The 25,971-nt window shown below is 54.0% G+C and overlaps 1 protein-coding gene across 4 annotated transcripts in view; it reads right to left on the reverse strand.

Annotated features, from left to right (window-relative positions):
- Positions 1–25,971, reverse strand: part of USP46 (ubiquitin specific peptidase 46) — a 54,418-nt gene that overhangs the window by 18,000 nt on the left and 10,447 nt on the right. For all 4 annotated transcript variants that reach the window (XM_040966867.1, XM_040966865.1, XM_040966864.1 and 1 more), the window contains exons 2-5: positions 12,149–12,229; positions 8,889–9,102; positions 5,781–6,010; positions 591–667 (exon numbers count right to left, since the gene is read on the reverse strand). In XM_040966867.1, the coding sequence (XP_040822801.1) occupies positions 591–667; positions 5,781–6,010; positions 8,889–9,102; positions 12,149–12,229 (602 nt within the window). The remainder of the gene's footprint in view (positions 1–590; positions 668–5,780; positions 6,011–8,888; positions 9,103–12,148; positions 12,230–25,971) is intronic.

Here is a 25,971-nt window from a genome sequence, read left to right on the forward strand (position 1 = left end):
GTGTGAATGTGTATGTGTAAGCATGTGTGTATATGTTGAATGTGTGTTTGAATGTGGATTGTAAGAACGTGTGTAAATGTGTAACTGTGTGTGAATGTGTACCTGTGAGCATGTATGGGTGTGTACGTGTCTCAGTGTTGGTGTGCATGCGTACACGAGTGTGTGTGAGTGTGTGTATGAGTCCAAGCATATATACCCTGTGTTGAGTGCAGACGTGTGTATGTGAATGTCAGTGTGTAAATGTGTATGTGCAAGCATGTGTGCATGAGCTGAGTGTGGGTGTGAACGTGAGTGTAAACGTGTGACTATACTAGTGTACCTGTGTATGTGTGTGCACGTGGCTGACAGCCAGCGGGAGAGCCCAGTGACGGGAGCCAAAGCCCGGGCTGCGGAGACGGGACCTCCCTGAGCACACCCACCTCGCTCTCTCCACGGTCACACTCAGTCTACTCTCTCGGGAAGAAGAAATGAAACATAATGAGACACTGGGGCAGGAAGAGATTCTCTCCTGGCAGAACACACCCTGCTCCTCCCGCGTCTGTTTGACATCTGAGTGCCACATGCACCTGCAGCTGCCACCGTGAAGTTACCTCAGACAGTGCGTGATGGACGTGTTCTGTTCCACATCAACAGAAAGGTCAAGAAAATCTTCATCTTTGCTACTAACCTGAAGCCAAACACAGGGTTGGGGAGAGAGAACAACATGTTAGGTACACAATATGTTAACAGACCTAACAGAGAAAACCAAACATTTACAGATCAGCGAAAAACTCCCATGCGCCAGCGCCGGGCAGCACGTTACACCACCTAAGACTGCTTCCATTCCCGGCCACCAATACAAGTCCAGAACACTCCATTCAACGGCACAATACACACTTTTCAGCTCAGTGTTTCTCACAGTCACAATTTTGCCTGCAGGGGACAACGCCTCCGGACACTGTCCATTGTCTGGCGGCCAATGGGGGAGGCCAAGGGTGCTGCTCTCCTTTCTGTACCACCCCAGTCAGCCCCAGACCCAATAATTATCTGGGGGCTGGCATGGTGACACAGTGAGTCTAACCAGAGCCTGCGACACAGCAGCCCGCATGAATGCCGGCCTGAGTCCTGGCTGCTCCACTTCCGATCCAGCTCCCTGTTGGAGCACTTGGGAAAGCGGTGGGAGATGGCACAAGTGCCTGAACCCCTTCCACCCTCACAAGAGACCCAGACTGACTTCCAGGAGTTGGCTCTGGCCTGGCCATTTGGGGAATTCCGTCCCTGTATAATCCTGCTTTCAAATAAACAAAATAAAATTCTAAAAAAAAAAAAAAAGTAATCCACAACATCAAAACTTCCAGGGGTTGAGAAAGCCCTGCACGCAAGTCCAGATGGTGGAGCACACACACTCGGCGCATTCCCTAACCATGACAGAATCAGAAACCAGTACCATCACATTCAGGAAAACACCAAATAGCTGGAAACTAAAAAATATGTCCCTACCTAATGCACGCGTCAAAGAAAAAAAAAAGTCACAAGAAAAATTAAGAAATAGTTTGAATTAATGGCAAAGAAAATACAGCACCAGGGCCTGGCTCTGTGGCACAGCAAGGAAAACCACCACCTATAGTGTCAGCATCCCACGCGGGCACCTGTTCAGGAGCCAGCCACCACCCCATGCGGGCACCTGTTCAGGAGCCAGCCTCCACCCCACATGGGCACCTGTTCACAAGCCAGCCTCCACCCCATGTGGGGACCTGTTCACGAGCCAGCCTCCACCCCACGCAGGCACCTGTTCAGGAGCCAGCCTCCACCCCAAGCGGGCACCTGCTCAGGAGCCAGCCTCTACCCAATGTGGGCACCTCTTCAGGAGCCAGCCTCCACCCCACGTGGGCACCTCTTCAGGAGCCAGCCTCTACCCCACGTGGGCACCTTTTCAGGAGCCAGCCTTTTTGGAAAGGGTTGGTCTGGATTTCAGTGGGGGGCACAGAGGCCTTTTCTCTTGCAACGAAGCTTCCAGAAGGGGAAGCACCCGTTTCCCTGACCTTAGATCTGCCACATCCAAGGCCAGCATTTGGCCTGAGTGGACTCAGAGGCCTCGGAGGTTGGCCCCAAGGCTGTGATACTCTCAGCAAGCACAGGTTTGGCCTCTCTGCTCTCATCCAAGTCTGAAGCAGAGAATAAAACTCCCAGAAGCTCTGGTTTAAGGGAGAGGGGCTGGTGCTGTGGTGTAGCACATTAAGCCTCTGCCTGCAGTACAGGTATCCCATAAGGGAGCTGGTTCACACCCCAGCTGCTCCATGTCCAATTCAGCTCCCTTTCCTGCCAATGCACTTCAAAAATCAGTGGAGGATGGCCACAGAATCTGGGCCGCTACAGCCACCTGCAAGATTCAAAAAGGCTTCCTGGCTGCTAATCAGCCAGGACACAGCAGCTGTGGCATTTGAAAAACAAACCAGAGGACAGAAGATCTCTCTGTATCTCTCTCCCCTCTCTGTAACTGCCTTTCAAATAAATAGATAAATCTTAAAAAATAATACTAATAATAACAAATAGGCCTGGCGTGCTAGCCTAGTGACTAGAGTCCTCGTGCCTTGCACATACCAGGATCCCACACGGGTGCCAGTTCGTGTCCTAGCGGCCCCTCTTCCCATCCAGCTCCCTGCTTGTGGCCTGGGAGAGCAGTCAAGAATGGCTCAAAGCCTTGGGACCCTACACCTGCATGGGAGACCCAGAAGAAGCTCCAGGCTCCTGGCTTCGGATCGGCTCAGCTCCAACAGTTGCAGCCACTTGGAGAGTGAATCAACAGATGAAAAATCCTTCTCTCTCCTTCTGTCTGTATATCTGACTTTCCAATAATAAAAAACTTTCTTTAAATCTTAAAAAAAAAAAAGGAGAAGGGCAAAGGAACCCCTACTTCCCCTACTTGCTTTTCTTTCTGAAGTAATTGGTTACAAACCAATAAAGAGGGTCCAGTGCAATGGCTTAATTGGCTGATCTTCCCTCTGCAAGCCCTGGGATCCCATCAGGATGCCAGTTCATGTCCTGGCTGCCCCACTTCCCATCCAGCTTCCTGCTTATTGGCCGGGGAAAGTAGCAGAGGATGGTCCAAGGCCTTAGAACCCTGTTCCCACATGGGAGACCTGGAAGAAACTCCTGCCTCCTGGCTTCCGATCAGCTCAGTTCTGACCACTGCAACCATCTGGAGTATGAACTGGCAAATGGAAGACATTTGTCTCTCCTCCTCTCTGCAAATCTGCCTTTTCAATATAAACAAATAAATCTTTAAAAAAAAAAAAAAAGACAAATCTGTGTCAAGGCCACACACACACATACCCGTCAGAGGCGGTGTTGAGCTCACAACCTTGCTTCCTACCCAGAGTCCTCCCGGGCCCAGCAGCAGCCCCATGCTGCTCAGCTGAGAACAGGTAACAGCACAGGGCGGGGCCAGGCACGGCGGACACTTCCACCACCCGAATCCGGGGATCAGACTCTCCACTGAGGGAGCACACCCCCACATCACCCAGCCCCCTACTGGGTCTGCAAAGTGGCCTGAACCGATGGCCAGTGTGGCCCTGGGCACATCTAAGAAGAAGAGAGACCTCACCTGCTGTGCACCCCCAAACAAGTGCACAAGCTGGACCCCAGCCAGGGGCAAGGCAGCAGCCAGGCACTGCAGCCGGTCTCCACATCAGTGGGGGCCCAATCCTCGAGGCCCATGCTGCCTCCAGGGCGTGCATTAGCGGGAAGCTGGAGTGAGGAAGCCAACCCAGGACTCTACTTTGGGCTGCGGCCTCCTAACCACTAGGCTAAATGGCCTCACTGCCACAATGCTTGATGTGCTTTGTTTTAAGATCCCAGAGAAACACTGGAAGTCCAGATTCACACAGCAAAACTTCAACTTAAATGGGAAGGGAGAAAACGGAAACAGACAGCATAATTCAGCTGCAGCCGGCCTAACGAAGCTTACGAGGCAAATAGAGACAATCAAGGAAGCGGTTGCTGGCTGCGGTGCAGAACCCTCAAGCTCCAGTTCCGAGGAGCCCTTATCAAGGTTATCAGGAAAAGTCAGCCACCAACTGCCCCTCAGCCACTCTGCAGCTCTCCTGCCAAAGGAATCTGTAAATCCCACGGCTGACATTTGCTCTGCAAGCAGAAGCAACGTTCGCCAGGACCGAGCCGCATGGGGCAAACCTCGTGGCTTTTGTGAGACACAAAGGCTGGCACTGCTCGCACTGAGGTTTCCCCATAACTGGAGGAGTCAGAGGCTGAGCGGGCACGGGGGCAAGGAGCCCCTGCGGCTAAGCGGCTGCTCAGGACCTAGGGCACCGGAATCCCACCACGGGGTGGCACACACATGGATCCCCCAGGCAAAGACCTTCATGGTGGGTGGCACCACACTTCCCATCCTACAGAGGACATAGTGGCACCACGCTCTGTCCACTCTAATTCACTAACTCCTGCCACCCTGTTGCACAATGCCAAGCAGCCTGCAGGGCACGAGCCTTCTTAGAAAGTGAGGGCTTTCCAACAATTGGAGCTTTCTAAAAATAGAAGGCATCGCCTTGGGAGATTGGGTTCCCTGCCTCTGGACGCAGTCCTTCAGAGGCCGGTGACCCAGCTGGCCAACACATCACAGCAGGGACTGGCACACTGGGAGGAGAGCTATTACAGGACTCCCAGGATCCCATCCAGTCAAAGGGTCTAAAAACAAAATGGCAGTGACTGAGCAGGTGACTTCAGAGGGAACGACACGCCCGCCTCCAGCCATCTAACCACTGCACAGGGAAAACCAGGATGTGCAACACGGTCCACACGCTCTCAACGACTTCACACTGCCAGCACCCACAGGCAGTATCCCACTATGCACACACCTGGGGGTCATCTCTCAGGACCTCTAAGACCAAGACTTCCTACCCAGACCCTTGGGACCTCAGACACTGGGCGACAATTCCTGTACTGCAAATTTCCCAGGATGCGATACTTGCCACTACTGGGATCATCCTCTCTAATCCGGGACCGAGCGGTGGATGTGAAGACACCATTTAGGATGCATGCAAGTCCTGGCTCTAGCCCCTGGTTCCCGCCTCCTGGCTGACGCGGGCCCTGGCAGGCAGCACTGACGGCTCACCCTGCTGGGTCCCCAGACACTCACTGGGGAGACCGGCAGTGAGTTCCTAACTCCCAGCTTTGGCCCGGCTCAGCCCCACCTACTGCAGGTGTTCAGGGAGGGAACCAGCAAAGGAAAGGTTTGCATTACTCCCTCTCCCACCCCACTGTCCTCTCCCTGTTTCTCAAATCTGTTGTTTTTCAATGTGACTGAGCCTAACAATGTTGGGACAGGTGCTAAAGCAGAGCAGGATAAGCCACTGCCTGGGACGCCCACACCCCATAGTGGAATGCCAGATTCGAGTCTTGGCTGCTTTACCTTTGTGACCCCCGCTTCTAACTAAAGTACCTAGAAGGCAGCAGAAGATGGCCCAAAGACCTGAGTCACAGCCCCCTGCACGGGAGACCTGACCTCTCCATGAGCAACATCGTCTCAAGACAACAGGTCGAGGTCCGGCTCAGTGCTTCAACAAGTGGACTGCATACTGCCCACAGTGCAAGGCCAGCCAATGCACGGCAACCCGCACCTCTCACAACCCAGACATCGCTTTGGCACAGCTGTCTATAAGTTTGCACATGAATTGCACACTTGCGCTGGGTCTGTTGGTGTATAGCAGAGGCAGCTGCTTTGCGCTGCTGTACCACGCCACACACAGCACAGCCCCAGGGAGCAGGCACGTGTCCCCAGTACTCACAGTTTCACAGTTCAAACATCGGGTTTCATTGGTGAGCGTTCCCTGAAAAATCTCATGGACCCATGTGAGCTCCGGCTTGCTGTTCTCAGCAGGCTCATTCATGTTGCCATTTTTTAATTTTCCATTCTGCTTCTCCTGCTTCTTCTCTTCCTGCAGGATGTCGGCGATGGTGTTCAGCAGGTAATTTAAAAACTCGTGGGCATCCTGCTGCATGTAGTTATCAAAGAGATCTGAAAGGTAGAGGACCAACATTCCAATGCGCTTCACCAAGCGCAAACAGTCACACTCAGCCTGACAGGCCACACGTGGATGTGTGGAAAGGGTGGGCACAGAACAGGAACAGCCCACAGTTTCCACAGGCAGGTCTCCAAAGCACTTGCTCATTTCTATCTTGTGCCACCCACCAAGATCTAATGTGCAGTAACTCCCCAGATTTGTACGTCTAAGACACCAGCACAACTTGTATTGGAAGACATTCCCTGTAAGTGCGAGACTGAATAGCGTGTGACCACCAATGCTCACTATTCATTGGGTCGTTTACCCCAAGCAACTGGGACCTCTTGTCCAGGATGGCAATAAGCCCCAGACCAGCCTGGAAGCAGCTTGAATGGAACAGATGAGAGATAAGAAGGCAGTGTGCGTGGGTACCTATCTCACCAACATCTAGCTGCTGCTGCCTCCCAGCAGACATACGGGACACCTGAAGAATGCCACGGCCACCGAGACTGCCAGGCTCTGCTTCCTCCCCCACTCAACTCAATGAAATAACACACACTGAACACTCTAAGTCTGTGGGAGTAAGGTTCAACCTAAGACAAGACACATATCCAGAGTCATAAAAAACTACCAATGCAGGGGCCAGCACTGCACACAGCAAGGTAACCCACTGCCTGCGATCTCAGCATCCTGCGTGAACGCAGATTCAAGTCCTGCTGCTCCACTTGGGAAAGTCATGGAAGACGGTCCAAATGCTTGGGTTCCTGCCACACGGGAGATGCAGAGACAGTCGACTCCAGAGGCCAGCACTGCGGATTAGCACATTAAGCTGCTGCCTTCAGGGCTAACATGCCATGGGCATCAGTTTGAATCCAAGCAGTTTCACTTCTGATATAGCTCCCTGCTAACGCACCTGGGAAAGCAGTAGAAGATTGCCCAAGTGCTTGGGCCCCTGCACTCACATGGGAAAACTGGAGGAAGCTCCTGGCTTCAAACTGGCCCAGCCTCTGCCGTTGTAGCCATTTGGGGAGTGAACCAATGGCTGGCAGATCTCTCTTTCTCTGCCACTGTGCCTTTTAAAGAAATAAATTGATTTTTCAAATTACTAATGCCAAACTTCTGAAATATACATTCCCACTTTCCCAACAAAGACACAAAACCAAGTGACAGCAAAGCCTGTTTATTACACAAGGATATCAAGCTGACGTCCTTCTGGAATGGGACCATCCAGCCTGCAAAATCACCTGATCTGGCCCTGCCAAGGCAACAGCAGGCAGGACTCAATGCAGCCAAGCCAAGAGCGGGCTTACTGCTAAGATGACAATGTCACATGGCCCGCGAGTTATAAATATCCACATGGCCTTGGGCACAGAGAAGGCAAATAAAAAGCCGGATGTGATATTTCCAAACCCACAGGAGCTGTGTTTAGACGTTAAGGCCTATTTTGGTCATACATGACCGAGTTATAAGCTAGCCTTGCTTTATATCAGCCCATCCATTCTGGCCTTGGCAATTTCTCCTCCTACAATGACCTGACCCGAGTGGAGCAAAGCGTTCTCAGGACCATAGATCTGAACTTTCAAACAATACTTTTAGCCTGGTTTTATGTATTCTGGATTAAGAAGAAGAAGCTTTCTTCTCTTTAAAATCACCGCTTGAGGGGCAGGCGCTAGTCACAGCAGTCAGTCAGGACGCCACCTGGGATGGCCCCATCTAACTAATCACCCACATTCTCCCTTTTCAAAGAAAAGCAGCTCTGGGTCCCAGGATGTACTCTACCGCCAACTGTCCCTGCCTGCCAGCCTGATGTCTATTCCACCCATCCCTGTCTGCCAGCCCAGTGCCCATTCTGCCCATCCCTGCCTGCCAGCCCAGTGCCCATTCTGCCCATCCCTGCCTGCCAGCCCAGTGCCCATTCTGCCCATCCCTGCCTGCCAGCCCGGTGTCCATCCCGCCCATCCCTGTCTGCCAGCCCAGTGCCCGTTCCACTCATCCCTGTCTGCCAGCCTGATGCCTGTTCCACCCACCCCTGTCTGCCAGCCGGTGCCCATTCTGCCCATCCCTGCCTGCCAGCCCGGTGCCCATCCCGCCCGTCCCTGTCTGCCAGCCCAGTGCCCATTCCACTCATCCCTGCCTGCCAGCCTGATGCCTGTTCCACCCACCCCTGTCTGCCAGCCCGGTGCCCATCCCGCCCGTCCCTGTCTGCCAGCCCAGTGCCCATCCCGCCCGTCCCTGTCTGCCAGCCCAGTGCCCGTTCCACTCATCCCTGCCTGCCAGCCTGATGCCTGTTCCACCCACCCCTGTCTGCCAGCCGGTGCCCATTCTGCCCATCCCTGCCTGCCAGCCCGGTGCCCATCCCGCCCGTCCCTGTCTGCCAGCCCGGTGCCCATCCCGCCCGTCCCTGTCTGCCAGCCCGGTGCCCATCCCGCCCGTCCCTGTCTGCCAGCCCGGTGCGCATCCCGCCCGTCCCTGTCTGCCAGCCCGGTGCCCATCCCGCCCGTCCCTGTCTGCCAGCCCGGTGCCCATCCCGCCCGTCCCTGTCTGCCAGCCCGGTGCCCATCCCGCCCGTCCCTGTCTGCCAGCCCGGTGCGCATCCCGCCCGTCCCTGTCTGCCAGCCCGGTGCCCATCCCGCCCGTCCCTGTCTGCCAGCCCGGTGCCCATCCCGCCCGTCCCTGTCTGCCAGCCCGGTGCCCATCCCGCCCGTCCCTGTCTGCCAGTCCAGTGCCCGTTCCACCCACCCCTGTCTGCCAGCCCGGTGTCCATCCCGCCCGTCCCTGTCTGCCAGCCCAGTGCCCATCCTGCCCGTCCCTGTCTGCCAGCCCGGTGCCCATTCTGCCCGTCCCTGTCTGCCAGCCCGGTGCCCGTTCCCCCTGTTCTGCTCCACAACTCACCATTCTCCTTCCTGAGCCTGGAGATGAACTTCTTCGGGGGGATGACGCCCACTTTCTTCTTCTGCGTGGCGATGCTGTGGAACAGGTCTGCCAGGCACGTCAGCAAATTTTCCTTCTTTTTCTGCTGGGCCTTGTATGCCAGCACATTCTCACGGAACGGGCGGCAGAAGTACAACGCCTGCAGCACGGAGTTACAGTAGCATGTGTTCCCGAACTGCGGAAGACAATGGGGGTGCGTGTCACCGCTGGGGACAAAAGCCACCGCCAGCTGGCACTTGTGGGGGAGGGAGCCAGTGGCCTCCAGGGCCCCAGAGTGCTCAACGTGTTAGAGGACTGCTGAACTCCTCTAACCACCAGCATCATGGAAACAGACAGCCGTGTGCAGCAATTTGGCCAGCCAGGGTTCCAGGAATAAAGGATGCACAGGTTTTCAATGGTGCACATGCTGAACACGGCAACATCCTACACCGTCGAGCTCCATCCGGGGGAGCACAAGCCCTGAGGCGAACGAGCTATGTCCACACTGCGGAGCCACTTAGAAGCCTAGGGGTCAGCGAGCAAGGGATCAGAACACTTACGTCGACCAGGCCTTAATTTACTTGGGAAAGCGAAAGCAAGGACAATGCTGGCCACTTCATTCCACGTGGCCTACAGCTGCTCTAGTCTATAGGACATTCACTATGGGTCCTCTTAACATCCTGTACATCAGAATGAACCTTCCTACTTAACCATACTTAAGGGAAAAAAGCTACATCTAGAAAATAAAACTACCTACAGTGCCGGGGGCCAGGGACGGCTTGGGCAGCTCTTTCCCAGGAGCTCAGGGGGCTGCCTTTTTCATGTCTGTGGTTCTGGAGAAGTGTCAACTCTGACGCGCAGGCCCTCACAGGTGAGCCTGCCCTGTGCTATTAGACTAAGCAGCCACCTGCAGCAAGACGCCCATGTGCTCGGGTGCCTGCATCTATGTAAGAGACCGAGGAGAAGCTCCAGGCTCCTGGCTTTAGATCAGATGAGCTCTGGCCACTGCAGCCATTTGGGGAGTGAACCAGCAGATGGAAGAACTGTCTCCCTCTTTCAACCTAACTCTGCCTTTCAAAAAAAAAAAGACTTAAGGAAAAAAAGCATCCCCAGGTACCGCCTTGGAGACATTCTGAGAAACAACACAGACTGAAACTGAAATAGTACATGACATCTTCTCCAGCCTGCTGCTGGCTGTGCGCCGGGCACCCGAGGAGACAGCTGCCGTGCCACCCCCACTGCAACACTCCCGCACCCCCAGGCCAGAACGCTTCCTGCTTCTCAATCTCCCTTGGCACGGCTCAGACAGAACCACGTCTCCGGAAACAAGCTGGGACTCTGACGTGCCCATCAAGCAAGTTGCTAACAATCACAGCTCTCAAGATCCTGCCCCCGGCTAGGACACACTTCCCTTCTTTCTCACCCACCTCAGCCTGCTGTGTCTTTTCTAAAGCCAGGCAGAGCTCCTGTGGCTAGAAGTAACCATCTCCATGGAGCCAGCCAGAGGTCTGTGCATCACAGCTAAAGCAGGTGCACTAACCTGAGACATGGGCACTGCATGCCAGTGCTTCCACCATCCTCCTCCCTGCTCTGCTCCAGCAACTGTCTCTCCCCTTTGCCTAGACACCCTTCAGCATCACTTGACCTTGACCTAGGAGAAAATTCCCAGGAATGCAAAGGAACCCATTGTTGGCTCAGACCCACCGCACTCCACCTCATGCTGGGTCTCAGCAGGGGCTCTCATCCACTGTCACTCTAGGAGGAGGACAGAGAGGCTAGAGGGCAAACCTCTCACCCCAGATCACCCAGCTAGGGGCAACACAGGCAACCGCAACTTGCAGGCACTGTCCCATCTTCCCTGAGAGAAGCCACTGCTTACAGTTCAGGACAGTGACCCCAAAACAGCGGGCATTTAGGAACCAACAGCCACTGTCCCTCCAAACCTCTGCCCAAGGCACTCCCCCATCGGGTTCCACACACCCCACCCTGCCATGGATGGGGCTGGGAGAACCAGACCCAGACCCACTCAGGACCGGGAGAATGGGCCGGGAACGGACTTTGAGATCCCAGTTTTCCCCCACACACAAACCATCGCTGCGTCAGGGAGGACACAGCCGGGCAGCCCCGTTACCCACTCCTCAGAGATCTACAAAGGGGACAAAACAAAAGCTTTGTGCACAAACAAAACCATTCCAGTGCCAGGGTGGAGAATGCCACACTGACCCAGGCATGCAATTTAAATCCATTCTAGGCCAACCCATAATTTGAAAATCTGATTAAATCCAATCTTTTAGGGCCTGGCACGACAGCCTAGTGGCTAAAGTCCTCACCTTACATGTACCAGGATCCCATATGGGTGCCAGTACATGTCCTGGATGCTCCACTTCCCAACCAGCTCCCTGCTTGTGGCCTGGGAGAGCAGTCAAGGACAGCCCAAAGGCTTGGAATTCTGCACCCGTGTGGGAGACCTGGAAGAAGCTCCTGGCTCTTGACTTTGGATCAGCTCAGCTCCAGCCGTTACGGCCACTTGAAGAGTGAACCAGCAGACGAAAGATCCTTCTGTCTGTCTCCTTGTCTCCACAGGTCTGACTTTCTGATAAAAATAAATAATTCTACCCCTTTCTTCAACACTTGCCACCTATGCTATGAGCATGAAGAATTATCTCAACACTGGCAACACTGGGGCAGGCATTTCGACACACCAAGGGGGACCCCTCCTGGGACACCCGCTGCCCACAGCAAATCCTCATCCCCTACTTCAGATGAGCTTCCTGCTCACACATCCTGGGCCGCAGCAAATGATGACTCAACTGCTTGGGTCCCTGCCACCCACATCTCCCAGCACAAAGCTCCCAGTTTCAGCCTGCTCCAGCCCAGGTGTTTGTGGCCATTTGGGGAGCAAACCAGCACACGGAATCGCTCGCCCTCTCTCCCTTTCAAGTAGCACACCAGAATCCATTATGGGCACAGGTTTAAGACCCAGCTCTTCCATTTCTGATCCAGCTCCCTGCTAATGTCACTTGGCAGGCAGCAGAGATGGCCCAAGTACATGGGCTTGTGCACCCAAATGAAAGACCCAGATTAACTCAGCTCAGACTGTCACGAGCAACTGGGCAGTGAGCCAGTGGATGGAAGAGCTCTTTCCCTCCCTCTTTCTCTCTAATGCTTTTAAGTAAAATATATAAATCTTAAAAAAACAACTGAGCAGTGCCAGATAAAAGCGATACAGCTTAAATACTCACATTGACCAATCCGAAGTAGTGTTCATTGATGGGAAACTGCTCTGGACCAATGTCTTTTTCCAGAGCAGAGGCATTGGTGCCCTGAAAGAGAAAAACACAAGTTCTACCACACGTGGGATCAACAAGAAAGCACTACTGCATTGGAGCGAATCCACCACTGGACCGTCCCAGCAGCTCCCAGGGGGTGTTAACCACTGGAAGAAAAAGTGCCAGCAGCAAACTGGAATACCAGCTCTGCTCCCTCCCTCATCTGACTTATTCATCCCCACACCCTGCCCACCCAGCCCACTTGGCCTCAATGTCCTTCTGGTAACGAAGGAGACCGGGTAAGCAAATAATTAAGGCAGCACAGAGCATGCCCGATGCAAAACGGTCACTGCCAACAGCTGCACCTGCTACAGGACATCTGCTGCTGAATACCTGTGCAAGATGCAGCTCCAGGTCAGCGAAGCCAGCCGCAGCCTGCCAAGCTAACAGCCACTGGGTCCTCAGACTGCACGCCATGGCCTGTGATACTCAGGCTTACGACCATCCTGTGAGCTAGGTGCTGCTGCCACCACCCCCTCTCCCACTCAGCGAGAAGGGACTCAGGCTCAGAAGATTCAACAACAGGTGCCCCCAGGGGCCACTGTAAGTGCATGGCACGGTCGACCCATGAATTCTTGACAGCCAGTCTTAGGAGCTGCGAGCCTACTCATATACCACACACAGCACTGTGAGATCAGATGAACCATGGCCACACAGTGCAGTGACACAGAAGGACAACATAAGCTGAGGCCACTGGACAGCCACAGCCACACACAAGACTGTGCAACTGGACAGCCATGGCCACACAGGACAAGACCATCAGAAACCGTGGCCTTGTGGAATACAGAATGCTACATGAAACAATGTTACGGGACAAACCATCGCCTGAGTCCCACTCAGGGGCCTGGATGATCTGCTGGCATGAGGAACACTGATGAAGGCTTGGTCCAATAAAGCAAACCCAGTCATCCCTGGTTCTCAGTGGGGGATTAGGTCAGGACACCACAGACACCAAATCTGACAATGCGCAAGGTCTCTCTGTAATAGCACAGCAGGTGTTCTGGCACAGCAAGTTAGACACCACTTGTGATGCCAGCATCCCATGGGAATACCAATTCAAGTCCCAGCGGCTCCACTTCCAACCCAGCTCCCTGCTGGTGTAAGTGGGAAAGCAGCAGAGGACGGCCCAACTGCTTGGGTCTCTAAGCCACACGGGAACACTTCCTGCCTTTGCCTGGCACAATCCCAGCCATTGTGGCCATGTCAAAATGAACTAAAAGATCTCTCTCTCTCTAACTCTGGCTTTCAAACAACTGAAATGGCAAATAGCCTACGCACATTCCCTCGGTTTACCATCGCTGGGTTACTTCCAACAACTAACAGAATACAGATGCTTCACTGCATCGTTTCAGGAAATCATGACAGGCAAAAGGTCCACGCACATTCAGCCAGGGGCCACGACCAGCCAGGGACCATGCTCAAACATGCACCACGTTCAGTCAGGGACCACGACCAGCCAGGGGCCATGCTCAAACAGGCACCACGACCAGCCAGGGGCCACGACCAGCCAGGGGCCACGACCAGCCAGGCGCCACGTTCAGCCAGGGGCCACGTTCAGCCAGGCGCCACGTTCAGCCAGGGGCCACGTTCAGCCAGGGGCCACGTTCAGCCAGGCACACAGCCAGGGGCCACATTCAGTCTAGAACCATTCTCTTCTTGTGTATTTTCAACCCAAGGGTAGTTAAAGCCCCGGATGTGGAGCACAGAGATGCGAGGCGACAAGGCTGGAATGCAGGTGGGCTGCCACTCCACGCGTGCCGGCTTCTCCCACTCCCCAGCTACCACGAGGCCTCACGGCTCCCAGAATCTCCAAGAGACAGGTGTTACAAAAAGAAAGAGGCCTACAATTTATCAAACGGGAATCTGCCACTACGACTTATTCCTGAGTCATACCATGAGCCCCTCCTTACACAGCTAAAAAAAAAAAAGTATGCTGAGAACCAGCAAAGATGCCACTTGTCACCAAGGATACGTGAAATGCAAATAACACGACATTCTGCAGAAAGAGCTACAGCAGAAAGGGCATCCCACATGGGCCCTGGCTCCCCGGGTCGGCCCAGCTGCATTCCTCTGGGGTCACCTGAGGCCTGGAGGTCAAGGGTCAGGAGTGCACCAACAGCCCCACTCCTCCCCGTGGGCACTACACACAAGATCCCATGGTGTGGCCCAGAATCACACAAAACATAGTTAACCTCTCATTCATGAATCCATGTACAGAGCGTGCATTAAATCTGCCCACAGCCTTTTTCAAGCAAAATTAAATACATGGCTTAGAGCCCATAAGAAATGTCGGATACAGAAATAGGGCCCCCCAGAAACAGATCCTGTGAAACCATCCCTGATGAGGAGTAAGCCATTCCAAGTGGAAATGCTGGAATCTGCTTTCTTCCACTTTCTCAGGGACTCCCCATCTGGGGGTCTCAGGCGAGACTAGGGGCAGGGAGGAAGCGACAACACAGGGACAGCAACCTAGGACAAAGGCCCAGAGCCACAGGCGGGGGCTGGGGAGCACCAGGCATGGGGCCGAAGGGGGCCGACCGCCCCTGCCCCCTCCACGGCCTGGCTCCCCGCTGAGCCCACACCACCCCTCATGCCCTCACGCCACCCAGGGGAGGGCCTGGGAAGCTCTAGAGAAGCAAGCTGGGCAGCCATTCTAGTTGCTGCTTCCAGAACACCACACCTTCACCTTCTGGTCAGAACACGCACCGAGGCAGTGCCTGGCCTCCTGGGGCAGGAAGGAACCAGCTCAGGCGTACTTGGGGAGACTGAGTAAAGCAAAGGTCAAGGCTCTCACACAGTCCCGACCCATGTCCCGGGTCCAGCCCTCACCTCCCTCAGCCAGTAGAAGGGCTAGCTGGGGAAGCAGCTACCTAGGGAAGGCGCAGAAAGCCAAGCCAGCCCACACAGCTAAGAGGGCAGCTCTTACGGGGCCCATCAAGAAGCCACAAGCTTAGAAAACCTCCACGTGGCGGTTCTGAGTAGATGGAACGTCACTTCAAAGCTTTGTGCATAGTCAGGCAAGGGCCTCCACACACAGCCAACCCAGCAGCCTTCTCCATTCCCCCACATCCCAAGCCCCGGCCCACCAGCCTCCGAGTCTTCCTCCGCCTGCTGCCTCTATCCAATCCACTGCTCGGGATGGAGCCGGCCACCGTGGCCAGCAGTGATGCTCCCTGACCTGGGACCAGGATGCCTTACAGGGCAAAGGGGACTTTACTGCAGAGATGAACTCAAGGGTCCCGTTGGGAGAAGACTCACCTGGATTCTCTGAGCAGGCCCCGCACACAGAGGAGCCATATGGGCTAGAAACGGCAGGCAGCATGGAGCCGGAGGGCGTGGCCTGGCACCCAGGAGCCAGATAGGCTTGGGAACAGACTCTCCCTGTGGCGCGTCAGCAGGTGCACACAAGCCTGTGGACACCTTGACTCTGACTTCTGACCTCCATGACTGTGAGATAACACATGTGTCCTTCTGAGCTACTAAGTTTCTGGTACTTTTCTTACCGCAGCAATAGGGAACTCCCCCGCCCCTCCCCAACCTACACTCTCCAGGTACAGCAGCTTGGATGGGCTGTTACTCAAAGACCACTTGTGGCCTGCTCAGTGGCCAGCATGCAGCAGGCCCACCACACCACAGTGACGGGGCAGCCACGGCCATCCGCACCTTGGGGAGCTCTGCGCTCCTCCTGCACCAGAACCGGGACCTTCGGCTTGCCCACTCTCCCTTTCCTTGTGTGGACACGCTGAGGAATCAGTTTCCATGGATACAAAATGTCACTGATACTGACACATGAACCAAACACTGGCTTCACACACTAGCATCTTCCAGTGATGACTGGAATCTCTGCATCTTTAGCAGATTCTGGGATGAAATGTTACGTGTGAATGTGTGATGGAAGGACACAGTCAAGGCGGGGAATGAGATGGTGACAATGGTGATAATGGTGGTGGGAGGGTGGTGGTGGTAGTGATGGTAGTGGTAGGAGGGTGGTGATTGTGGCGGCAGCAGTGGTGGTAGTGGTGGTAAGTGGTGGTGGTGATGACAATGGCAACAAATACTGAAGAATTAATTTAAGCAAACTCAGCCAAAACTTTAAATGACTATATCCTCCAGTCCTGTAGAACTACTTTGGGTAATCTGTTGTACAAATACAAAAGTACTTCAAAACGTTCACAGAAAAAAAAGGGAAAAAAATGAATTAAAAGATAAGATGGCAAGTGCATTGTGGCACCACGCGTGAACCGCCACACCCATACCCCACACTGGAGCCCTGACCGAGTCCCGCTTCCAGGCCAGCTTCCTGCTAACGTGCTCGGAGGCAGGCACAACAACAGTCCAGCCTGTGGACCTCTGCTACCCACACAGGAGACCAACCACTACATACCACTGACAGCAGACCAGGGAGCAAGAGACCCCTCACTCTCCTTTCTTCTCTCTTTTGTTCTCCCTCGCTCTCTCTCTACCTTTCCAATAAATATCTTTCCTTTAAATAATATAAAAGTGAGCTTTTGGTGCAGAAATATCTGAAACCCACGCCAGCTTCTTTCATGACACATATTTTCCACAAACACTTTGAAGGTCCCTGGTACGCAGAGCAGTGGAAAAGGAGAGATCCTGTAACAGACCCAGTGAAGAGAAGTGGCTCCCGCAGCGTAAGGGCTTCCCTTGCTCCTGTAAGTTTCAAGACAGCTGGCCCGGGTGGAGGCTGTGCCATGTTGGGGAGCACACTCCGACTTTGCTGCTCCAACATCCACAAGAGTCAGCTCCCGGCAGGGCGACCAACTGCCAGCTGCGGCTGCCAGATCACTCCCGAGAGGGGCGGGAGGAAAGGGAAGAGCTGCCCCTCTCTTTCCAAGGATGCTCCTGCATGTGAACCCGTCACTTCAGCTCCTCACCCACAGGCCAAGCCACTCACATAGCCACGGTTCACTTCAGGGGAGCCCAGCAGAGGGCCCGCTCCCCGAGCACCCATGACCAGTCACGGGTCCTCTTCCACTCATGAAAAATGCATGCTGAGGACTGTCCAGTCACCTCTCAGAGGACCTCGCTGCAACATTGATAGTGGAAAAGAACTGGAAATAGCCTGAACTGGCTAAATTGTTACAGCTAGCCATGACACGGAACACCATGCATCTTTTCTTTCTCTCTCTCTCCCCTCTCTCTCTTTCTTTCTCTCCCCTTCTTATTTTAAAATGCATTTATTTGAAAGAGAGTTCCGGGGGGGGGAGAGATTTTTTTCTTCCTGGTTCATTCCTTACATGGCCATAACAGCTGAGGCCAGGCCGGGCTGAAGCCAGGAATCAGGAGCTTCATCCAGGTCTCCCAGGAGATGCAGGGGCCCAAGCACTCTGGCATCTTCCACTGCCTCCCCAGGCCCAGTCCCAGGGACCTCGATCAGAATCACAGCATCCAGAAGCCGATATTCATGGGGAATGCGGGGTAGGGTTAGGCAGGAGCTCCACTGGGCGTGCCACCCCAGGCTCCCTGGCTGAGCCCTCCAGCCCCCCTCCTCCTGTCCACACACAAGGACCATCATGTCCACTTCCTCAGCACATCAGCAGGAAGCTGGCTCTGAGGCCAGGACTCCATCAGGGCTCCAGTATGGGACGTGGGTGTCGCAGGCTGTGTGTGGCAGTTGAACAGGCTGTACCACAATGCCTTGACAATGCTGTTCTACAGGTGTTCTATGAGAATCCGTCCACACACAGAGATAAGCAAAAGGCTGGCACAGGTTACAATATGCAAAGGACAACGCTGGAGACATCAGTCGGTCCACAGCCTAGGAGCCCTGCTTTGTGTCCAGCACGAGCCTCCCGCTGAGGACCATGGCCACCACCCACACCCCAGTGGGCATCCCTGGAAGAATGCTGATACACTGCAAGTAACCATCCCAGGGACAGTGGAGGACCGGGACAGGAGGACACAGCCAAGGAACTCTGTCCTCTCAACTCTGATCTTATCCCACAAGAATCGTGCTTAGTATTAAATATGTCAGACACTTCATACAAGTGAAAGAAATGAATGCCCAGCAGGGCAGGTACTGAAGACCAGCAACAACCCCCGCGCTGGCACTATTTCCTCCTGGTACAAATCTGCATTAAACTTCACCAACCGGCCTGCCTGCACCCTGGTCAGGCTGCAGGTGTCCAGGCTGCCTACTGCTCTGCACAGCAGGGAACAAGAAGCAAGACCAGGCTACCATCAGCACTACACCAATGGCCAAGCAAGTGACAGGCCCAGGAGCCTGCCTGCTACTGCCTCCAGCGTGACACAAGAAGCAGAGGCAAGGCAGCGAAAGACAACTGCCACTTGGCCAGATGCAAAGCCAAGAGCGTCCTAGGGGTGCGGCCCAGGTCTGGAGGGCTGCTGGGCTGCTGCTTCCACTGGCAAAATGAGGTAACCTTGGGGAGACCCTGCAGCTGACCTGGCTAAGTTCCAGCAAGAGCCCACAATGCCAGCTCTTCCAAGCATCTGTGCAGGTCCAGGGGCGCCCCCAAAACACAAGGCAAACAACAAGAGCTCACAAACACAAGAGACAGGCACGGAAGGGGGCGACGTGGAAGGCAAACAAGGCACCAGCCCTGCCTTCAATGACAGACAGAACCTTGCCCATTATGGGGGTGGGGGGCACAATCCACACAGCATCACCATGCAGGGGACCTGGAACACACAGAGACTAGGAAGGGTCCCAAGGGGGGCAGCCAGACCACAACACAGGTGCAAAACCAAGCCCAGAGGAAGAACTTCCAGAGCTAAAATCACCCCAGGGAAACTGGCCTTGCACATTGTGGCCCATGCAGCCTGGGTGTCTGGTGTGGGCAGGGCAGTAAAGCCCTTGCACAGAGAACATGGCACTGGGGGCCAGCAGCGAGCAGGGCTGTGAGGCCAGGGCTGTGAGGTTCGGCTCTGAAGGCTCCTCTCTTAGCAAAACTATTTTCAGAGAACAGAGTGTGCAGGCCACAACTCCCAGGCTTCTGATGCCATCCTGAGTGATGCCTGCCACTGGAAGACCTGAGCAGGGTTCTGGAGGGTCTGAGGCTGTCGCCTAAGGGGTAATGCGCACCAAGAGGCTGTGTCCAATCATTGCTCTAAAGACATGACTTGCATTCCAAACATTTGAGCACTGTCACCTTAGGAGGCAGATGCCACTGCGGCCCCCATTAAAGATACAAAGACTGAGACACAAAGAAGGGAATTTCCTTTATCCGTGTTTACACAGCTCTGAAGTGGTGGAACCGGTCTGAACTCACGTCCCAGGGTGTGTGTCCCTGAGCACAATTCTGGCCGGACCTCCTCAGAAGCAGAGGAATGGAACAGGCGGGCCACCAAGCCAGGGGCAGCGAGCGACCACCCAGCTGGCAGGGCAGTGTTCTGGGCCCAGGACACAAAGCCTGCTCTGTGGGATCCCCCAGCGCCCTGCAGCCACTCCAAGGAAATGCAAAGTTGAGGCTGGCAGAAGGGGACAAACAGAAAACAGATTGTGTGTCAAAACCATTTCAAATGCAATGAGTCCGGTCAAATATGAAAAGGAAATAATAACCCCAAATTCTAAATGGCAAAAAGAGAAAATAAGGACAAAAAGGGGGAAAAAAAGAAACCAAAGGGTCTGCACCCTGGCATAGCAAGTTAAATAAGCTTTGGCCTGTGGCGCTGGCATCCCACGCGGCCGCCAGCTCAAGTCCTGGGTGTTCCACTTTCAATCCCGGCCTCTGTTCTGGCCTGGGCAAACAGCGGAGGATGGCTAAATCCCTGGGCCCCAGAACCCACTGGGAGCCCCAGAGGAGGTTCCTGGTCCCTGCCTTTGCATCAACTCTACTCAACTCTGCCCACTGCAACCAGCTGGGAGGTGAACCAGTGGGTGGAGGAGCTCATCGTCTCTTTTTTCTCTGTAAACCATCTTTCAAATACAAATAAATAAATCTTTAAGCAAAAATGGTTAGATAGATAGATAGTTAGATAGATAGATAGATAGATAGAAATAGTGCGATAGCTTACTGGTTGAAGTCCTCGCCTTGAATGCTTCGGGATCCCATAGGGTCCCATATGGGCACCGGTTCTAATCCCGGCAGCACCACTTCCCATCCAGCTCCCTGCCTGTGGCCCGGGAAAGCAGTCGAGGACGGCCCAAAGCCTTGGGACCCTGCACCCATGTGGGAGACCCGGAAGAGCTCCTGGCTCCTGTCTTCAGATCGGCTCAGTTCAAGCCACTGCAGTCACTTGGGGAGTAAACCATCGGACAGAAGATCTTCCTCTCTGTCTCTCCTCCACTATATATATATCTGCCTTTCCAATAAAAATAAATATTTTAAAAAATAAATGAATACTAGGAAGAAACCAAGTAGACCACTTTACAGCTAACCCCAGGATGAGGCACATACCCACTTTCCCTAACTCTCAAATTCTTGGAAAGACATTCAAAACAAGAGGGGACCCAAAAGGTTGTAGAAAGATGACATCAAAAGAAGAGTTCAGGGGGCCCGGCGCGGTGGCGCAAGTGGTTAAGGTCCTCGCCTTGCACGCCCGGGATCCCATATGGGCACCGGTTCTATCCCGGCAGCCCCGCTTCCCTTCCAGCTCCCTGCCTATGGCCCGGGAAAGCAGTCAAGGACTGCCCAAGGCTTTGGGACCCTGCACCCGCGTGGGAGACCCGGAAGAGGCTCCTGGCTTCGGATCAGCATAGCATTGGCTGTTGCGCTCACTTAGGGAGTGAATCATCGGACGGAAGATCTTCCTCTCTGTCTCTCCTCTCTGTATATCTGCCTTTGCAATAAAATAAATAAATAAATAAATCTTTAAAAAAAGAAGAAGAAGAAGAGTTCAGGGCCCAGCGCTGTGGCCTAGCAGCTAAAGTCCTTGCCTTGAGTACGCCGGAATCCCGTATGGGCAACGGTTCTAGTCCTGGCAGCTCCACTTCCCATCCAGCTCTGACTTGGCAATAAAAAACAAAATAAATCTTTAAAAAAAAAAAAAAGAGTTCGCTTTGGTGCAAAAAGTTTTGAATTCACATATAATACATTTCCATGACATTTTTTTAAAGACTTACCTATCTGAAAGGCAGATTCAGAGAGACAAATTATCCATCTACTGGTTAATGACCACCACAGCCAGGAGGTGGCCAAGCTGAAACCAGGAGCCCAGCACCTCATGTGCACCTCCCATGGGTGCAATGACCCAAGCACTTGGGCCATCTGCTGTTTCCCAGCGCCTTAGCAGGGCGCTGATGGAGAGCAGAGCCCCAGGACTCACACTGACACTCTGATCTGGGGTGCAGACATCGCAATAAGCAGTTTAACCCACCGCGCCACCACATCCTCCTGGAGTCCTCATTTCAGACCACAGCTGGGAGACAGGATCTCCTTGTGAACACTTTTAGTGACCCCCAAGCTACAGGGCAGAAGGCCAAGACTGTCACCACCATACCCCAGGCACAGACCCAGGGTAGACACAGCCTTGGGTTCTGTGCAGAGAGCAGACAGCTTTCTGGGGAGCCTCCTGGTAACACTGACTAGAAGCCCCTGGTAGGACATTCACCTATGGAATCTCTCTGCACGGGCGACGGAGAGCAGGCTGGCACAGGCAGCATGAACTGTAAGGCCCCATGGCAAGAGGCAGAAGTCAGCAGTGAAGCTGCCATCTTTCTCCAGGCCTCCATGAGGAGGCAGCAAGGGGGGTCTGCGCCGTGCACCCCAGGCGCCTGTCACATCCATGCCTCAGACCATGCTGCAAAAAAACCTCCGTGTGACTTCACTCTGGGTCTGGGACAGCTGACTGAGGACCGCACACTGCCATAGGAACAGTCAAGAGGGCTCCAGCTGCCTCCACGTGGTTAGAGCCCCTGGAGAAAGGGAAAACCTCAGCACACACAGAACGGAGAGGGAGCAGGCAAGTGGGAGCTGGCGATGCCCAGCTCCAGTCCTTACCCATGCATGACGCAGAAGATGGCACCCACATGACAGACCCACCATCATGCCCAGGCCCCTGCCAGCAGCCAGTGTGGGTGTCTGGGGGTGACCTAGCAGAAGGGAGGCCTCTGTACCTCTCCCCTGTGACAGGGCAGAGGGAGAGGTGAGGCCCCATGGTCCCCCAGTTCAGTGGGCTGCAAGCAAGAGCCTCACTCCAAACCTCTGTTCTCTAAAGCCACGGACGCCTCCAGGGGAACAGCTGGGCACTCCCACTCTGCTCCCAGATTCACCCCATGCTGCGGAGGGCGTGAGGGCCCACGCAGGACAAGGGGACAGAGGCAGCTCTGCAGGGGTCCTGTCATCATCCCACCCTCCCAAGCTCAAACCAGTGCTCGGGGCAAGCACCACCCTACAGCAGGCAGGACACAGCCAGTAAGGGCACCAAGTCAGTAAAGCCCAATGCAATGAACACAGCCTCGAGTGGACCGACGCGGGAGCCGTGGCCCTCGGCCCAGGGGGTCACAACAGAGAGGCACAGCCACCCTTGGCAGCTGCAATGGGAGATGCATTCGTCAGCCAAAAACGTGTGCAGGGCAGATGAAGCCGTGTCGGAGCTCAAGTTGATAGCAAAAATTGAGATTCACATTGTATTCATCCAGGAAGGCTTTTGATTCCCCTTTGCTTCGGATTGTCTTTTACCATATTTTACAAAAATACTGGTCTAAGCAGATTGAAAGTAAAAATCAAACCGGCCCTTCCCTTCAGGCTAAGGAAACAAATGCTCACAGCTAAACACTGAAAAAAAATTGAATTTTTTTCCTCAAGTTCACTTTTAATAAAGAAAAATAGCAAACTAAAAATATACCAAGACAATCCTTTTCTAGGAAGGCAGCAACAGCTCACTCCCACACAAGCAGCATGCTGCGTGGACAGAGCTGTGCCTAGCAGCCTCCTTCTCAAAGCAGACTAGATGACCTGCATGTCCCGGGCAGCTGAGCTCAGTGGATACCCTGCAGCCAGAAACAATAATGAGTAGGAAGTATAAACAAAAGGTGCTCCCCAATCCACAGCCCTCACCCCCAACCCTAACCCCCAGCTCCCACCCCAACCCTAACCCCCAGCCCTCACCCCCAGCCCCCACCCCAGCCCCCACCCCCAGCCCCCACCCCAGCCCCCACCCCCAGCCCAACCCACACCCCCCACCCCAGCCCCCACCCCCAGCCCTAACCCCCAGCTCCCACCCCAACCCTAACCCCCAGCCCTCACCCCCCACCCCAGCCCCCACCCCAGCCCCCACCCCCAGCCCCAACCCCCAGCCCCCACCCCAACCCTAACCCCCAGCCCCCACCCCAGCCCCCACCCCCAGCCCAACCCACACCCCCCACCCCAGCCCCCACCCCCAGCCCAACCCACACCCCCCACCCCAGCCCAGCCCCCACCCCCCACCCCAGCCCCCAGCCCAGCCCCCCCCCCCAGCCCCCACCCCCCACCCAGCCTATCTAAATTTGCCCTGCAAAAGTGCCCCAAGAAATCCAGAGCTGCAGCTCTATTTTGGTTGGTTTGTTTGCTTATAATTTATTTATTTACTTGAAAACCAGAGTTAAAGGAGAGGGGAGAGAGGAAGAGAGAGGAGAGAGGAAGAGACAGTGGTCTTCCATCCCCTGGTTTACTTCTGCCAACAGCGGGGGATGCACCAGGCCAAAGCCAGGAAGCAGGAGCTACTTCCGGGTCCCATGTGGATGTAGAGGCCTAAGCACTCATCCTGCACTGCTTTTCAGGAACATTACCAGGGAGCAGGATCAGAAATGGAACAGCCAGGACTAGAACTGGCACTGCAGAAGGCCGCTAAACTAGCTGCGCCACAGTGCCAGCCCCCACCCACCTCATTTCCACCATAAATGGTAAACTGGGCATCATGCTGCATGCCAGGAAATTAACCCTGAATGAGACTCATAACCCTGGCCTTCAGGGAGCTGCCAGTCTTCCATGATGGCCCCTCATCCTTGGAAACTCAACAGAACCCATTGTAACACCTGAACTACACACACACACCCACACACACACACACTCACATACACAATCACACACACAAACTCACTCTCACATACACATTTTCACACACACATACACACATTCACACACACCAGCAGGTACCTAAATCCCACCCAGACAACATATACCTACATCAGCCACATACCCCAAGATCAGTGCCCTCAAAGCTGCATTGTCACACAGATCCAACAGGGGGAAGCACTTTGGAGAGCCAGCTGAGAACACCTAGGCTGTAGTGCACATTCCAGACACTTCCAGCTACCCTTCAGGAAGGCAACACGTATGTCAGCCAGTTACAGGAATGAACAAACAAGGTCTCCACATGTTGACATAGACCAGACACATCTGCTGAGCACAGAAAGGTGGTCACAAAGGCATCATGGTGCCACGTGGGGCTTAAACCCATCTGAGCACCAATTCAAGTCCTGGCTGCTCCACTTCCAACCCAGCGCCCTGCTAATGTCCCTGGGAAAGCAGCAGAGGACGGCCCAATGCCTTGCCCCTCACATGTGAAGCTCCTGGGTCCCACCTGGCCCATCCCAGACCATTGCAGCCATCTGGAGAATAAACCAGTGGATGAAAGATCTCTTTTTGTCTTTTTCTCTAAAAGAAATCCTTTAAAAAGAAAAAATACTGCACATGTGTACACAACACACTAATGGGCTCATAAATACAAAGGTAGTGCAAGACACAGGGTAAAAACCCTAAGAACTTGACCAAAAAATGGCTACCATGGGACAGAAAAGAGACCAGATTGGTGAGTGCAATTTTATTTACTTATTTTTAAAGACTGACTTATTTTCCTTGAAAGTCAGTTACAGAAAGAGGGAGAAAAGAAGAAGAGAGAGAGTGTACCCCCCAAATGGCTGCATCGTCCAGAGCTGGTCCGAAGCTGGGAACCAAGGGCTTCCTCCTGGTCCCTACACAGGTGCAGGGCCCACGGCCTTGGCTCATCCTGCACGGACTTGGCAGGCCAATCAGAGCGAGCTGAATCAGGAGAGAAACCACCAGAATTGACCTGGTGCCTGTAATAAGATGCCAGTGCCACGGCAGAGGACAAACCCATGCAGCACCATGCCAGCGAGTAGATTTTTTAAATCACTATGGTTAGAAAACCAAACCAAATATGGCTCAGTTTTAATATCAGTTAAAACTCCAAGGGGACCCTTTGGACATATAGCCCACCCTCTATGCTGGTCCATGCTCTTTCGGTTATTACTATTTTGTGGTTTCTTGACTTTTTTTTTTTTAAGATTCATTTATTTTGTTGGAAAGATAGATGTACAGAGAGGAGGAGAGACAGAGAAGATCTTCTGTCCAATGATTCACTCCCCAAGCGAGCACAACGGCCGATGCTATGCCGATCCAAAGCCAGGTTTCAGGAACTTTCTCCGGGTCTCCCACATGGGTGCAGGGTCCCCAGGCTTTGGGCTGTCCTCGACTGCTTTCCCAGGCCACAGGCAGGGAGCTGGGTGGGAAGTGGAACTGCCAGGATTAGAACCAGCACCCATATGGGATCCTGGGCGTTCAAGGCGAGGACTTAAACCATTATGCTATTGTGCCGGGCCCCAATTTCTTGACTTTTAGTTGCTCCCAAAAGCTGCACAGGTGATGTGATACACAGTCAAGGCTGTGGCTCCACTCCAGGAGCATAAAGTAATAAAGGCCTACTTAACACAAAGACCTCCGCGGACGGGCCGAATGCCGCAGCTCTTAGATAATTTTACATTGATTTTAAAGACCTTCCCACAATGGGTAAGAGGCTGTTACACAAGAAAAGCA

Source organism: Ochotona curzoniae, unplaced genomic scaffold (genome assembly GCF_017591425.1).
Source record: "Ochotona curzoniae isolate NIBS_2020 unplaced genomic scaffold, NIBS_Ocur_1.0 scaffold_4506, whole genome shotgun sequence".
Classification (NCBI taxonomy): domain Eukaryota; kingdom Metazoa; phylum Chordata; class Mammalia; order Lagomorpha; family Ochotonidae; genus Ochotona; species Ochotona curzoniae.